The following is a 15,899-nucleotide window of genomic DNA, read 5'->3' as shown; positions in this document are numbered from 1 at the left end:
ACACTTAACAATACAAAACTTGTACATTATTAGTGACTGGTTGCAGAGCGGAGACAAACAGTAAACTAGCAACAACAGTGAGTGCCCGTGTACAAGACGTAACATTTGTTTAATACGTGTCCAGAAACATATTGAAGTAGTACAGGCAAATATAATTTAACAGTGTCTGTTTTCATTGTGTCCACTGAGAAGATCAGAGCTTTCACAGATTTCATATTATGGGCAGTGACAATGCAAATGAAGAAAAGTTATTTGTCGACCGTTTCTGGTAAGTACATCTGCACGACATAGGCCAAATTGACCGAAAAAATAATACTTTCGCCTGTGCATTGGTTGCAATTTACTTATCTACATCTTAGTTTCCGTTATAGTCTCAACAGAACTGCAGCCTGAGGCCTAGGTAACTGTCTCACTTCTAACTTTAAAAGTAGACAAATTGATGTTACTGGAAAACTCACCTAACGATTATTTCTGCTCGATAAACGAGAACTCAGTTACATTAAAAACGATGTACAACAACTACATTCTTGTGGCTTCGCTTTAATGCACTACTACTTCCACCTCTGCTACATCAAATCATTTCCCGGCACAAATAACGAGTACAATCTTACACTGGCACTTACTTTTCTGGAGGCAACGCATTAATAAAGGCAACAGTTTAGAATGTTGGACGCACGCCCCCTGTTGAGGTAACACACAAATATCTACAGGCAGGATACCTTCTACTACAATCGATTGTAAATTTTGCAAACTAGCTTCCATTTCATATGGTTAGATTCTGGGTAAAAATGCGATCATTCACGTTACAGCGTGATAATTTGGATTATTAGGAATTTCATGCACAAGAACTACAAAATATCGTCAAACATAACTTTCAATTAAATTTACCGTTGGACGATAATGGGGAGCAATCACTTCACATCAAGCAGTCGGCGTCTTAACGTGTAGATCTACGTACGGCAACAGGAAGTCTCATTCATATTAAATCCACATAAACCGCTAACTATTAAGCTCCTTTTGTTCCCTTCCTTGAAACAATATCTCAAGTTAAACATATAATCGTCAACAAGTCATGGCGTCGTAATGTTTAAGCTTCAAGGAACAAACGAAAACTTGAAACAAATGAAAATGAGAGAGAAATGAGTAATAACGTGAAGAATCATAAAATAATTAAAGAATTTTTGCTTTGCATACTGCAGTTTGAAGAATTTACGTTTGGAAAGGGCATTTTAATCACGAGCGTAAAACTGATTCAAACTGGTTATAGTTGACTAAATAAGTCCATTCCAAACTCATCTTCCTAGTTAGGAGCGCACAGAAGTCTGATGATTCGTGCAGGGTAGATCACAGCTGCAGGAAAAAATTATTTTCAACTAGTAACCAAGCAAACTTGTATCACCAAATCTGAGCTAAATAGACAATATAGGAAAGAATCATAACCAATCTTTATACCCTAATGAGGATCAAGTGTTTCTAAGAATAATTACCTTGCCAGCACGTCACAAAATTTAAAAAAAGTTCTCCGTCGTTAATCAATTATTTGTGGAGCAGAAGCTACTGCACCTGTTATAAGTGTTCCTGCTGCTTTGGTACTACTTACAAAGCAGTATATTGCGGTATGAAGAGCATAAAATAAGTACGCGGAATTCAGTCGCGTAACAATAACAACTGTAACAATAATAACTGTACCGCCCAACGACCATTCTTCTGTTATGTTCCTTAAATTTAACTGTATTGAATTACAGTCATTACTTTAATAAAATGCTATAGGTGCAAACGGCACCTATCAATAGAGCAATGATCCGTCCTTGGTTTCGAGCTACCTATCAATAGAGCAATGATCCGTCCTTGGTTTCGAGCTGACACTGCTGCTTTTACGAAACAGCGTCCTCTCGTCGTTTCAATGTGGAGTTATGCACACTGTAAAAATGCAGCCTAAGTACGTTCTGAACAAACTCACCTGTGGGAAATTCCAATAAATATTGGAACGCATCAAATATTGGCTTCTGGGTGCGATCCATTTCACAGTACGTATCTCCCGGTACTTCCGAATTGGATCTGCGTAGACCGCACGTAGAGCAATGTTTGACAATGGAGTATAATGCTCCCGGTTCAAGCACTCCAGTCTGAAACAACAAAAAAATACGGTGATAGTAAACAATAATCTCAAAAAACATAAACCTTTGCGATATTTGAAAGAGTTTTGGCGTTTTTACGTTCAAGTTTCCGTCCAGTATACATCCCTTTCCCTCCCTACAACAATATACTGTTACTCTCTCCATTTTCACGAAATCAACTGCACGACAATATTTGTTTCATGGATATTATTAAAAAAACAAAAAAAAAAGCAACTGTCAGCCACACAGTTCCAAGGAAGAACAACATATGGACAAAAAAAATTATACTCCATTTTAGAATATCTAGCTTTTAAGCGTCTCTTCTTTACGTGCTGAACAATTTTATTTTGTGTATTTTGGACGTGAAATTAAGTTTATCACAATACAGTTTAACTTCGAAATAATGTTCACACATTTCCACTGTACTTGAAAATCATATTGAACAAGCTATGGAAGACAGCAAATTAAGACAACGTTCATACGGCGACTCTTTAGATTAAGCTACTGAGCACCTCATCAACGTGTATGTCTACATTAAAATACACTGAAGAGGCAAAGAAACTGGTACACCTGCCTAATATCGTATAGGGCCACCGCGAGCATCGTAAGTGCCGCAACACGACGTGGAATGTACTCGACAAACGTCTGAAGTAGTGCTGGAAGGAATTGACACCATGAATCCTGCAGGGCTGTACATAAATTCGTTATAGAGTACGGGGGGGTGGAGGTCTCTTCTGAACAGCACGTTACAAGGCATTCCTGATATGCTCATGCGGAAGTGTTTAAACTCAGACGGGTGTTCCTGGAGCCACTCTGTTGCAATTCTGGACGTGTGGGGTGTCGCATTGTCCTGCTGGAAATGCCCAAGTCTGTTGGAATGGACAATAAATATGACAGGTGATCAGACAGGATGCTTACGTACGTGTCACCAGTAAGACTCGTATCTAGACGTATCAGGGGTCCCATATCACTCCAACTGTACACGCCTCACACTATTACAGAACCTCCATCTGCTTGAACAGTCCCCTGCTGGCTTGCAGGGTTCATGGATTCATGAGGTTATCTCCAGACCCGTACCCGTCCATCCTCTCTACACGATTTGAAACGAGACCCGCCCGGCCAGGCAACATGTTTCCTGTCATTAATAGTCCAATGTTGGTGCTGACAGGCACAGGGCTCCGAAAGCCCATATCGATGTTGTCTCGTTGAATGATTCTGACGCTGACACTTGCTGACGGCCCATCGTTGGAATCTGCAGCAATTTGCGGAAGGGTTGCACTTTTGTCACGTTGAACGATTCTCTTCAGTCGTCGTTGATTCCGTTTTTGCAGGATCTTTTTCCTGTCGCAGAGATGTCAGAGATTTGATGTTGTACCGGATTCCTGATGTTCATGGTACACTCGTGAAGTGGTCGAACGGAAAGATTCCGACATCATCGCTTCCTCGGAGATGACTGTGTTCCACCACTGCGCCGACTGTAACATCACGTTCAATCGCACTTAAATCTTGATAACCTGCCATTGTTGAAGCAGTAATCGATTTAACAACTGCGCCAGAAATTTGTTGTCGTATAAAGATGTTGCCGACCACAGCGCCGTATTCTGCCTGTTTACATAGTTCTGTATTTGAATACGCATGCTTGTACCAGATTCTTTGGCGCTTCTGTGTATTTCACGCGCCAGGGCTTCCGTGGGACACAGTGCTAAGAAGAGCGTTGGTCAGCATCAAACTGTCGACCGACGTTTACATGTTGTTCTTCTTTGAACACGGTGTACTTTGTCAATAGGTAGACCATGGCGAGTAACCCAAAAGTGAGTGAGGAATAGTACAGGCCTTCTGAAGATTTAAATTGCATCCTTTACTTGGAAGTAAACAATTTCGGCGGGTACGCCAACCAACAAAGTACAATTTGGAGGCTTACGACGGAAGTACATAGGGGAAATAATCAGAGCGCACACACACACACACACACACACACACACACACACACACACACACACACACACACACTGCGACTCGCCACCGTGTGCGGAGCGCCAAGCCCAGCGCAAAGTTTCTGTCTCCAAGATGATGACTACGCTGGGGAACAAGTAGCGATGTGTGCTGGACTACAGAAACCTCCGACAATGTCTCAGGTTGGGAATGGAACTTTTTAGTGCCACTCGTTGCACCTCATCCAAGCAGCGTTGCTGGCTGAAAGAGTTCATTGCTGCGATTTCGGAAAAGATTTTTTCAATGTTTATGCACCATTCAATTTTCGGAAAATAGTGGAAAATGCTAGGGGACAACGCGAAATTCCTTCAGTTTACTGGTGGGATAGGTGTTATGGCGTATCGCCAGGCAAATTTCAAGTGCGTCACAATCTTCAATGAACGACTAGTCGCTGAGGAGATGGCAAGGTTTCAGAACAGCTCACGAACCCTGTCTATATACTTATCGTTAGGGACAGTTCGGCCCAAAACAAGACTAATGAACAGCATTTTACAGCATTCGGTTCGCGTCATGTAACGTTGCTTGTTTGCCACTTCGTAGACTCAATATTGGATTTCATCGTACTCGGTTGTTACTCTTGGAACTTTTGTGTTACGAGAGTACGCCGTTTCAATGGCACATTGAACATTTATCGCATCACTCTTGTACGATTTGTTACAATTAAATATCAGTTACGGCCACATCGGCGGTAAAAAGGCTTTTGGAGACCGTAAGATAAACAGGCTTTTGGAGACCGTAAGATAAACAATACCAAGGCCAACTTCGTAATTGAACGACATGGTCTTGGTGAGACACAAGGGTTATGATCTAAGGAAGTAAGTTTGTGTCGTGTTAGGTGGAAATATGTTTCTTTCCTTCCATTCTCGCGTTTGTAAAACATTCTGCTTCTTCCTTATTCATGTAATAAAAGTATCTTCTGCAACATTCGAAGTTATTTACGTAAAGAGCGTGTTCCCTCACGAACGAGTTTTTCGATTCTGTAACTTTAGTCTGATTAAGAAACGAAAGATGAAACTCCCGCAAATGAAACGCCCAGCTTGTTGCGAATCGTTTGCTGTTTATTCTGAATATCTCCGTATTTCCGAGGGTGTGTTGCTGGCCATAAATATGTAGCTCCGATCGATCCCTTAACAGATCGCACCACACACATAGTGATAATGAACTTTCTGCGAAAAAGAGAATGGGTATTGCTGTTAAGGTGTCAAACTGTGATTTGTACAATTTCCATAATTCACTTTTACATCTCGCTAAATGATCCTTTAAAGACGAAAAGACGAAGAATCTTTACAATATGTGAAACAGAAGTCAGCAACACTAGTACTCACATATTGAAAATATGGATTTAAGTTTTACTTCCCTCCCCTTTACACAAAAATAACTGCAGTAATGAACTGACAAAACACTGTTCCATGAATAATTTGCACAAATTGTTTCCGCAGTGTTTCACACGTAAACATCCAGCTTTCGTCGCCCACAGAAAGCCGAAGATAAAAAGGTCTCCATCAGACTGCACATAAGCTCATCCTAAACGAAGCAACGTTACTGGTTCTCGTTATCCTTAAATGCTTTTTTGGTTATTCACGTTTCGGGCCGAGTTGTCCCTAACGATGTGTGTGTTCTGGACCTCTCCAAACTCCACATGTTCTACATCTACATTTATACTCCGCAAGCCACCCAAAGGTGTGTTCCGATTCCACCACGAATTTGCGAAATCCAACTTCAAAAAAATGGTTCAAATGGCTCTGAGCACTATGGGACTCAACTGCTGAGGTCATTAGTCCCCTAGAACTTAGAACTAGTTAAACCTAACTAACCTAAGGACATCACAAACATCCATGCCCGAGGCAGGATTCGAACCTGCGACCGTAGCGGTCTTGCGGTTCCAGACTGCAGCGCCTTTAACCGCACGGCCACTTCGGCCGGCGAAATCCAACTTCGCCGATCCCAAGTTACTTTAAATGGACACAGACCGTTTTATCTACTGGATGAAAGACAGCGATCCATTTGAATTAATTAGGTACAATCACGAAGAATTCGACACGTGTGGATGTGCGACCGATAATCCTTTAGGAATAACAAAACAAGAGGGTTACGCCCGATGAAAGACGAGGCGGATGGTTCGTAGATTGCAGGAAGTCGAAAATGTACGCATATCACATAGATGTAGATGCCATCCAGAGGCAAGCTGAGGGTGTCCATCGTTTTGCCTCAGAGGCTTTCTACATAGTGGATTACAAGAAACGCCTGCTCAAGGGAGGGAGGGAGGGCGTGGGGGGGGGGGGGGGGGGAGGTTGGCGCTGTTCCACACATGACGCGTCAAGTCGTGTCTCTATCGAGAGGCCGTGAGGTCAATAATGCACTGCAACTGAAAGTAGGGCTGTCTCATCATGACGACAAATGGTTCATCCTGTGGGGATGGCATCGGCACCCTCCTATACTCACACTATTCATTGGAGCGATGGAGTGTGTAGTCATGTATTTTATTTATTTGTAATTAGTGGACGTGTGTGCGAAATAATTGGATGAACCGCCTATCATAGCTGTGCATATGTATTCATGCGCAACTGCATTGTGTGTGCGTATATATAAATTGTGTGCACACGACACTACGTATGCTTGTAACTATTTTACATATTTGGGCGCGCGCGTGGGGGGTTATCTTATTTCCATTTCATGCTGATAGTCTTCGTTTTCCATGTAGATATTGCATAGTCAGTCGCCAGCCTTCGTTGGTGAAGAACCAGGAGACTAGCAAGTCGCATATTTAGCACTTCTGTTTGTGTTCATAGCGTAATTCTTAAATTTCATTGCGTATTTTTGTATTTGAGAGGTACACTATGCTTTTTAGCAACGGTAATGCGTAAATTTGCGCAGTCCGTAGTGAAGTAGTCCTCCGCATATTTTGGACGGTCTGTAACTGTCGCCTCCAGCTAACTCAGCTGCCAGCCTCTTTTCGTGAAGCACCAGGAGACTAGCGAGATTTTTCGGTTTGTTTTCATAGTTTGATTCTGAAGTTAGTAGTAGGATGGATAGGGTATGTACGTGCTGTGTGCAGACGCAAGAGGAGCTGGCTGCAGTTTCCAAAGAGTTGAAGACGCTTGTATGGCCAGTCAGCCGTCTGCTGTGGGAGTAGCGGAGAAATTGGGGCGTCGCAGGGGACACTTCAGGTGTTGCTTGTTCCGCCCATGGTATGTGCTGTCGAGGCACTTTCTAGCCCTGCCTACGGCTTTCGCGGGTGCGGGGTGCAGTGGAATGCAAGCTGTTGTTCATGTCGAGTCGAATGACGCCTGCCACTTGGGTTCTGAGGGCAACCTCAGTTTCTACAGGTGGGTGGTGGAGGTGGTGAAGACTGCTGACGTCGCTCGCAGGGTGCAAGCAGAACCCACAGTTTGCAGCATCGTACCTAGAGTCGATCGGGGTCCTTTGGTTTGACGCCGAATGGTGGGTCTCAACCAGAGGCTCTGTCGATTCAGTGACGGTCTTTGCTGCAGATTTCAGGACCAGCCGTATGGGGAGGAGAGTTGTAGGACTCCCCTTGAAAGCGGTGCACTCCGTAAAAGGAAGCAGCTACTCGTGCAACAAGAGTGCTTGTGAAGTGCGTATGGGGACTTTTTAGGCTAGGCGGTTGTCTTATGTCTTTCAGTAACACTGGTCAGTCGATAGGCAGAGAGCGAAAACAGATCATATACGAAGTAAAGACACTTCGGCCGTCAAAATTTTCAAGGGTAAATTGCCGTATTCCTAACAAATTTTCTCAATATCCGTACCTCCAGGAAAGTTGTCGCGATCTAATTAGTCTCGGAACTGCGAGCTGGCTGTAATCCGAAGCAGAAAGCACTGAGGCGGAGTTTTCACTGCCATTGGCAAAATATTGTGCCCATCGAGGACGAAACTGAGTCTGACCGTGCGTTATTTGGACGCGAGTAGCAGGCCTAGGAGTACTAAATTTGATTCTCGGATGTTTTTTACCGGCCACCAGATCACCCCCAACAGTTGTTGAATCATTTAAGTGATATCTACGCTCAGTAGCGTGGTACTACCGAGATCATGTAACTTTAATTGCAGGCTACTTTAACCTACCGAGTATAGACTGGGAATGTCTATGGATTCCCTGCAAGTGGCACGGACCGACAGTCTTGTTAAACGCTTTTGAATACGCGTTTTCCGAATACTATTTTGAACAACTAGCTAGATAAATATGTTACACATTCTAGCTACAAATGGGCCTGACTTCGTCAACAGTGGCTCTGCGATGCGGTGACGATGGTACCTAAAGTTAATAAATCCTTCAAGAAGGCTAGGAGAGCATTTATGCTTGAAGAACCAAATAAGCAGTTGTTAACACCCCACTTAGACAATGAATAGACATGATTTAGTTCCCATATGACGGACGTAGAGGAATCGGGGCAAAAGTTTAAACTGATTTTAAATCTTACCCAGGAGATGTAAGTGATAAGTGGATTACGGATGGAAAAGACCCTCTAAGGTTAAATAATTTAATTCAGAAAATGCTGAGGAAACAGAGATTGTTGCACACTACCGGGTCAAGAAACGAGCCAATGTTAACAGCCGAAATTTAGTAGAAATTCGGGCGTCCCTAGAGCACTGAAAGACCTGAGTCGAAACAAGGCCCCGGGAGTAGACAACATTCCATTAGAACTACTGACGGCCTTGGGAGAGCCGGTCCCGACAAAACTCTACCATCTGGTGAACAAGATGTATGAAACAGGCGAAATACCCTCAGACTTTAAGAAGAATATAATAATTCCAATCCCAAAGAAAGCAGGTGTTGACAGATGTGAAAATTACCGAACAATCAGTTCAATAAGCCACAGCTGCAAAATACTAACGCGAATTCTTTACAGACGAACGGAAAAACTAGTAGAAGCCAACCTTGGGGAAGATCAGTTTGGATTCCGTAGAAATACTGGAACACGTGAGGCAATACTGACCACGTTTCTAGCATTTGTAGATTTAGAGAAAGATTTTGACAATGTTGACTGGAATACTCTCTTTCAAATTCTAAAGGTGGCAGGGGTAAAATACAGGGAGCGAAAGGCTATTTACAATTTGTACAGAAACCAGATGGCAGTTATAAAGAGTCGAGGGGCATGAAAGGGAAGCAGTGGTTGGGAAGGGAGTGAGACAGGGTTGTAGCCTCTCCCCAATGTTATTCAATCTGTATATTGAGCAAGCAGTAAAGGAAACAAAAGAAAAATTCGGAGTAGGTATTAAAATCCATGGAGAAGAAATAAAAACTTTGAGGTTCGCCGATGACATTGTAATTCTGTCAGAGACAGCAAAGGACGTGGAAGAGCAGTTGAACGGAATGGACAGTGTCTTGAAAGGAGGGTATAAGAGGAACATCAACAAAAGCAAAACGAGGATAATGGAATGTAGTCGAATTAAGTCGGGTGATGCTGAGGGAATTAGATTAGGAAATGGGACACTTACAGTAGCAAAGGAGTTTTGCTGTTTGGGGAGCAAAATGATGATGGTCGAAGTAGAGAAGATATAAAATGTAGACTGGCAATGGCAAGGAAAGCGTTTCTGAAGAAGAAAAATTTGGTAACATCGAGTATAGATTTAAGTGTCAGGAAGTCGTTTCTGAAAGTATTTGTATGGAGTGTAGCCATGTATGGAAGTGAAACATGGACGATAAATAGTTTCGACAAGAAGAGAATAGAAGCTTTCGAAATGTGGTGCTACAGAAGAATGTTGAAGATTAGATGGGTAGATCACATAACTAATGAGGAGGTATTGAATAGAATTGGGGAGGAGTTTGTGACACAACTTGAGAAGAAGAAGGGATCGATCGGTTGGTAGGACATGTCCTGAGGCATCAAGGGATCACAAATTTAGCATTGGAGGGCAGTGTGGAGGGTAAATATTATAGAGGGAGACCAAGAAATGAATACACTAAGCAGATTTAGAAGGACGTAGGTTGCAGTAAGTAGCGGGAGATGAAGAAGCTTGCACAGGATAGAGTAGCATGGAGAGCTGCATCAAACCAGTCTCAGGACTGAAGACCACAACAACAACATAGTAAGATCAATGCGCGAAGCGTACAACAACTTCCGCCGTCATACGTTAACAAAACATCTTGCCGAGCACCCGACAAAATTCTGGTCATACATAAAATCACTGAGGGGCTCGAAGACCACTCATCAACTAGTCTGGGGTGGTAGCAGAAGCCATCAAATAAAAAGCCTGAAGTTTTAACTGTCGTACGGACCCCTGCATGGACGACATAGATACAGGCATCACAATTAAGTCTCCTGTTCCAGATGGTATCCCAGTTCTGTTTTACAGGCAGTACTCTGCAGCACTGGCCTCTTACTTGGGGTGCATTTATTGCAAATCTCTTGCCCAGTGTTAAGTCTCAAGCGAGTGGGAAAAAGCGCGTGTGACTCATGTAGCGGTACACAAGAAAGATAAAAGAACGGACTCGCATAATTACAGACCAGTATCCATAACACTGCTTTGCTGCAGAATTCTTGAACACATTCTGAGTTCAAATACTATAAATTTCCTGGAGACAGAAATGCACAGATTTAGAATGCATCGCTAGTGCAAAATTCAACTTATTCTCTTCTCACATTATATGAAATGGATCATGGACGGACGGTAACAGGTAGATTTCCGTAAACGTTTGGGTGCCTCACTGCAGTTCGTTGACAAACGACGACGTATACGGTTTAGGTTCCCATACGGTTTAGATTCCCAGATATGTTAGTGGCACGAAGAATTATTAAGTTATAGAACCCAGTACACTATCCTCGACGGTGAGAGTTCAGAGACAAAAGGTATCGTCAGGAGTGTGATAGGACCGCTCTCATTCTCTCTATAAATAAATGATGAGGCAAACAGCGTTAACAGCAATCTACAACTGTTTGGTGATGCTGCTGCTGCTGACGACGACGACGACGACGAGAACGATGATGATGATGATGACGATGATGTGTTGTACTGAGAGGTGTCGTCGTTGACTTGTGGGAGTACACAAGATGATTTTGATAGAATTTGTAGTTGGTGTGATGAGTGGCAGCTTGCTATAAATACAGAAAAACTGAAATTATTGCGGATGAATAAGGTAAAAACATTTCTAACGTTCGAATATAGCTTAGATGGACGCTGCTTGACACTGCCACGTCGACTGAATATCTACGCGTACTCTGCAAAGCGAAATGAAATGAGAACATCTGGTTGGTAGTAGGGAAAGCGAATGCTCGAATTTGTTTTATTAGAAGAATTTAGGGAATGTGTAGTTCATCCATAAAGGAGACGGCGTGAAGAGTGCTAAGCGACGCCATTCTTGAGTAGTGTTCAAGTGTTTGAGATCTGCGCCAGTTCGGGTTACGACTAGTAGTGGCAAGTAGTAACCTTCGCCATGCACCGTACGGTGGCCTGCACAGTTTGTATGTAAATATATGGACAAATATATGATCAAAAAGATGATTAAAATGTAAATATTGTATATATTAAATGTTAAACAAGGTAATCAACGACACGAAGTATTGAAGTGTTTTGTGTACCTGGTAGTATTAGTAATGCATGTTAAGTTTTCAGAATATGCAACAAAAAATTATAGTAAAAATAGTATCACAAAAAAGACAAAATTCTTAGTAATCATAAACTATTACACCATTTACATTTCGAAATACTTTTACTATACAATTGTTCATAAGAAATGTTTACCTCTTCCCGTGGTGCACGGACGCCGAATGAAGTGGGGTGCGTTATTTAACTACACACTCCAGTTCCCTGAACTCCTGAAGACAGACATTGACTGTGGATATTGTATCACAGACACAGTCTCTTTGACGGTTCAGAGATGTCACTAAACCCGCCCAAAGATGTAAACAACCATACATGAGCAGCGCCTATTAGACGGAGAGAGTCCTACAGCCGATCACTTCCAGTCATTCCACCAGGAAGGAGGTACACGGCTCGTGTTGTCTGTAGTTCAACAATGCCTAGACGGCCATTACCGCGGTTCGATCGCGTCCGCGTTGTTACTCTGTGCCAGGAAGGGCTCTCCACAAGGGAAATGTCCAGGCGTCTCTGAGTAAACCAAACCGGTTTGGACATTGAGGAGATATAGAGAGACAGGAACTGACAATGACCTGGACGTCCAAGGGCTGCTACTGCAGTGGATGACCGCTGCCGACAATTATGGCTCGTAGGAACCCTGATAACAACGCCACCATGTTGTGAATAAATGTGTTACGACTCAAACAGTGCGCAATAGGCTGCATGATGCGCAACTTCACTCCCGACGTCCATGGCAAGGTCCATCTTTGCAACGACACCATGTAGCGCGGTACAGATGCGCCCAAAAATATGCCGAATGGACTGCTCAAGATTAGCATCACGTTCTCTTCACCGTTGAGTGTCGCATATGCCGTCAACCAGACAATGGTGGGAGACATGTTTGGAGGCAACCCGGTAAGCCGTAAGGCCTTAGACACACTGTCCAGCGAGTGCAACAAGATCGAGGTTCCCTGCTGTTTTGGGGCGGCATTATATGGGCGCCGACGTCCGCCGCTGGTGATCATGGAAGGCGCCGTAACGACAGTACTATACGTGAATTCGTCCTCCGACCGATAGTGCAACCATATCGGCAGCATATTGGCGAGGCATTCGTCTTCATGAGCGACAATTCGCGCCTCCATCGTTCGCATCTTGTGAACGACTTTCTTCAGGATAACGACATTGCTCGACTAGAGTGACCAGCATGTTCTCCAGACATGAACCCTATCGAACATGACTGGGACAGATTGATAAAAGGGCTGTTATGGGCGACGTGACCCACCAACGACTCTGAGGGATCTACGCCGAATCGCCGTTGAGGAGTGAGACTATCTGGACCAACATTGCCTTGATGAACTTGTTGACAGTATGCCACGACGAATACAGGCATCTATAAATGCAAGAGGACGTGCTACTGGGTATTATAGGTATCGGTGTGTACAGCAATCTGGACCACCACCTCTGAAGGTCCCGCTGTATGGTGGTACAACATGCAGTGTGTGGTTTTCATGAGCAATAAAAAAGGCGGAATTGATGTTTATGTTGATCTCTGTTCCAATTTTCTGTGCAGGTTCCGAAACTCTCGGAACCGAGGTGATGCAAAACTTTATTTGATGTGTGCAGTTATAAAGCATGAGAAGAGGGGAGAAGGGGGAGCTCTAATGTTATTGGTCCAGCAGGACTGGAGTGTTTTCCTGCCATTTTAATGTCCTCTCATTGGTTCAGGAGTTACCCGCCAATTTTATATGACGTAACCAGTTTCCAGTTACGTGTCCAATTGCCTGAGGAGCGTATGTAGGGCAGCGGTTCCCTTGGATGATTATCTTGAATTTAGCTCTCAGTATTGCGTAAGACATATTGGGGGTTCCCCTGGATGACGTTGATCAATTGGCGGTGGTTCCCCAGGGTAGGAAGTAAGGAGCGCCAGTTTATTGGTACGAAAAAAATATTAATTTAGAAACTGATTAATTTACTAAAAGTAACGCAGAGCAAAATACATTCTAATATAATAAAAAATTAAAATTCACATTAACGCTGATACAAAGCACTTAAATAACAGAATTGTTTCAGTACTGTACAATGAATTTAATAATTAACTTTTCCAATATTAAATTAAAAACTAGTTTGTAATTAGTATTAGTGACCCCCACGGAGAGCAAAGTTATTCAAAGCCAGTGGCCGCACTCCCTTGAGGTAAAAAACTTTCGCGCGCTACCTGTAGGACAGAGCAGTAGAGGGGCCATCGATTGAGGGTTTGTCACTGTATCAAAATAACGAGAGAGAGAGAGAGAGAGAGAGAGAGAGAGAGAGAGAGAGAGAGAGAGAGGGGGGGGGGGGGCAGGAAAATTAGGTCGCGAATACTGAAAGGCTGAGTGAGAAACACAAGGATTATGGCGTTATCGTATCAGCGGACGCGCGGTTTGCGTATCCCCCTTGCCCCTGAGATCTATGAACCCTGCTGTCCTACTTGCCCTGTTTCAGTGCCTTTAGTACACCAAAAGCTTCTGCAAATTTCCTTCGAGACAGTGCTGCACACTTGATGCTCTTGCTGCCAGGCTCGCTCTTTGTTCAGCAGGGTCCTACGGCGAGTACACACAGCTAGTACTGTGTGTATGTTATCTGAACACGAATCTTTGACTTGCAAAGATATTAATATAGTTTACAGAGCCAAAGCCTCTTACAAGTTTCCATAAAATCCCCCTCCCCAGGTCCAGTTTATTTTATTTATATATGACCGAAAGGAATTTATTGAGTATTTTTTTTTTTTAAATCGAACTGTCATGCGTGGAACAAGTTAATCTACGAAATATGCCCATATAATTTATAAGAAATCGTTTCATATGTTTGTAAACGTAACTGGGAAGCTAAATTGTGTAAAGGGAAATGTACGTGCTCCCTCCCTCACCCTTTCTTCTCGACTTGTATCACTATATTACAGAATGTTTTACACCATCCTGGACGGCATTAGCTTCTGCTGTGCGGTCTGAGAAAGTTTGCAAATGGTTGTAAATTCGTCTTCGATTCTCTGCCGTACTTCCAAGAGTTTTCACTTCTGAGTGATGGATTTGCCATATTTTTGTGAAATTGTGTGTGTGAAAAAAATTCCTTTGCTGTTGTCTGTTGCTCCTGTGAGGTATCCCTATTTTCTTTCGTCCGTACATTTTTTGAGATTACTGTTGCTTGTTTTCATGGCAGGGAAATTGAAACCACTGTTTAGATTTTTTGTTCTTATTACTCACAGTACTAGTAACTATAATGAGAATAAAACTGTGTTTTTTCTTTTTTCACTGAAAACCACCCCGATCTGACATTAGGCAACAATTTTAGTACTGAAACGAGAAAACTTAAGACCGCACAATAGTTCTAAATTACAACATGACTTTCAGCTTTGTATCTACAACAGGATTTATACTTACATAAAATTACATTGATCGTACATGTAATTTCATGGTCAGTCACTAACTTGTCTTTGAGCGATGGAAAGACAGAAAAACTGTTTGTAAAAATTATAGAGTTTAATTAAACCACGAACGAAACAATATCACTGAAAAAAGTATTATGGGATTTTTGTCACGATATTGCTCCCAAATTCCTACTACCGTATTACTTAATCTTCTGTGAATGCAGTAACACCGATGATAAAAGCGACAGCTGAAAATATTCCAATACAAATATATCGACTTTATTAACGTGCCCGTCTTGATGTCCTCTTCTTTCGCGGAAGATATTAATTTCCATCTATGATGCTTTATAATGAAGTATTCACCTATAACCTGTCTCCGATCGAACAGAGCGTCAATTGCCCGTCAGGTTTAGGGGGCTCATTTATTGTAGATATCAATTTCATCGTCGGCAGGCAATTCACTGGACAGACAGGGTATGATCTGAGAAGAATGGATGGTTGACTCAGCGGCAGCCTGTAAGGAAATTTTATCAGGACTAGTGAAGACCAGCATCATCTAGGTGAACGAAGAAAAATAATGGTAAGATGGCCCAACTCAGATACAAACCTCGTTGTGAGACTCGGAAAGGCGATGACACCAGTCACAGGCATTCATACAGCCATCATTCTACTTCTTATTTACCAACATAATCCCCATCGCTTTTGCTAGTATCTCACGATTAATGCATACACATTAACTAATTCTGTTTTACACCCGGAAGTAACATGAACGCACTTATATTGGAACCAAGTACGTGTAAAGTTTCTCTGTGTGGAACGCAAGAAAAAGTTGTACGAAAGGACCTGAGGGAAGA

At 42.7% G+C, this 15,899-nt stretch overlaps 1 protein-coding gene across 1 annotated transcript in view; it reads right to left on the bottom strand.

Moving 5' to 3' along the window:
* LOC124545474 overlaps positions 1-15,899 on the bottom strand; it is a 437,325-nt gene that overhangs the window by 340,898 nt on the left and 80,528 nt on the right. Inside the window, exon 2 of the mRNA XM_047124406.1 lies at positions 1,961-2,126. Within this exon, the coding sequence (XP_046980362.1) occupies positions 1,961-2,021 (61 nt within the window). The 5' untranslated portion in view covers positions 2,022-2,126. The remainder of the gene's footprint in view (positions 1-1,960; positions 2,127-15,899) is intronic.

The sequence above is a fragment of the Schistocerca americana genome, chromosome 8 (assembly GCF_021461395.2).
Source record: "Schistocerca americana isolate TAMUIC-IGC-003095 chromosome 8, iqSchAmer2.1, whole genome shotgun sequence".
NCBI lineage: Eukaryota > Metazoa > Arthropoda > Insecta > Orthoptera > Acrididae > Schistocerca > Schistocerca americana.
The sequence above is the reverse complement of the archived record's forward strand: the minus strand, read 5'-3'. Positions and strand labels throughout refer to the sequence as shown.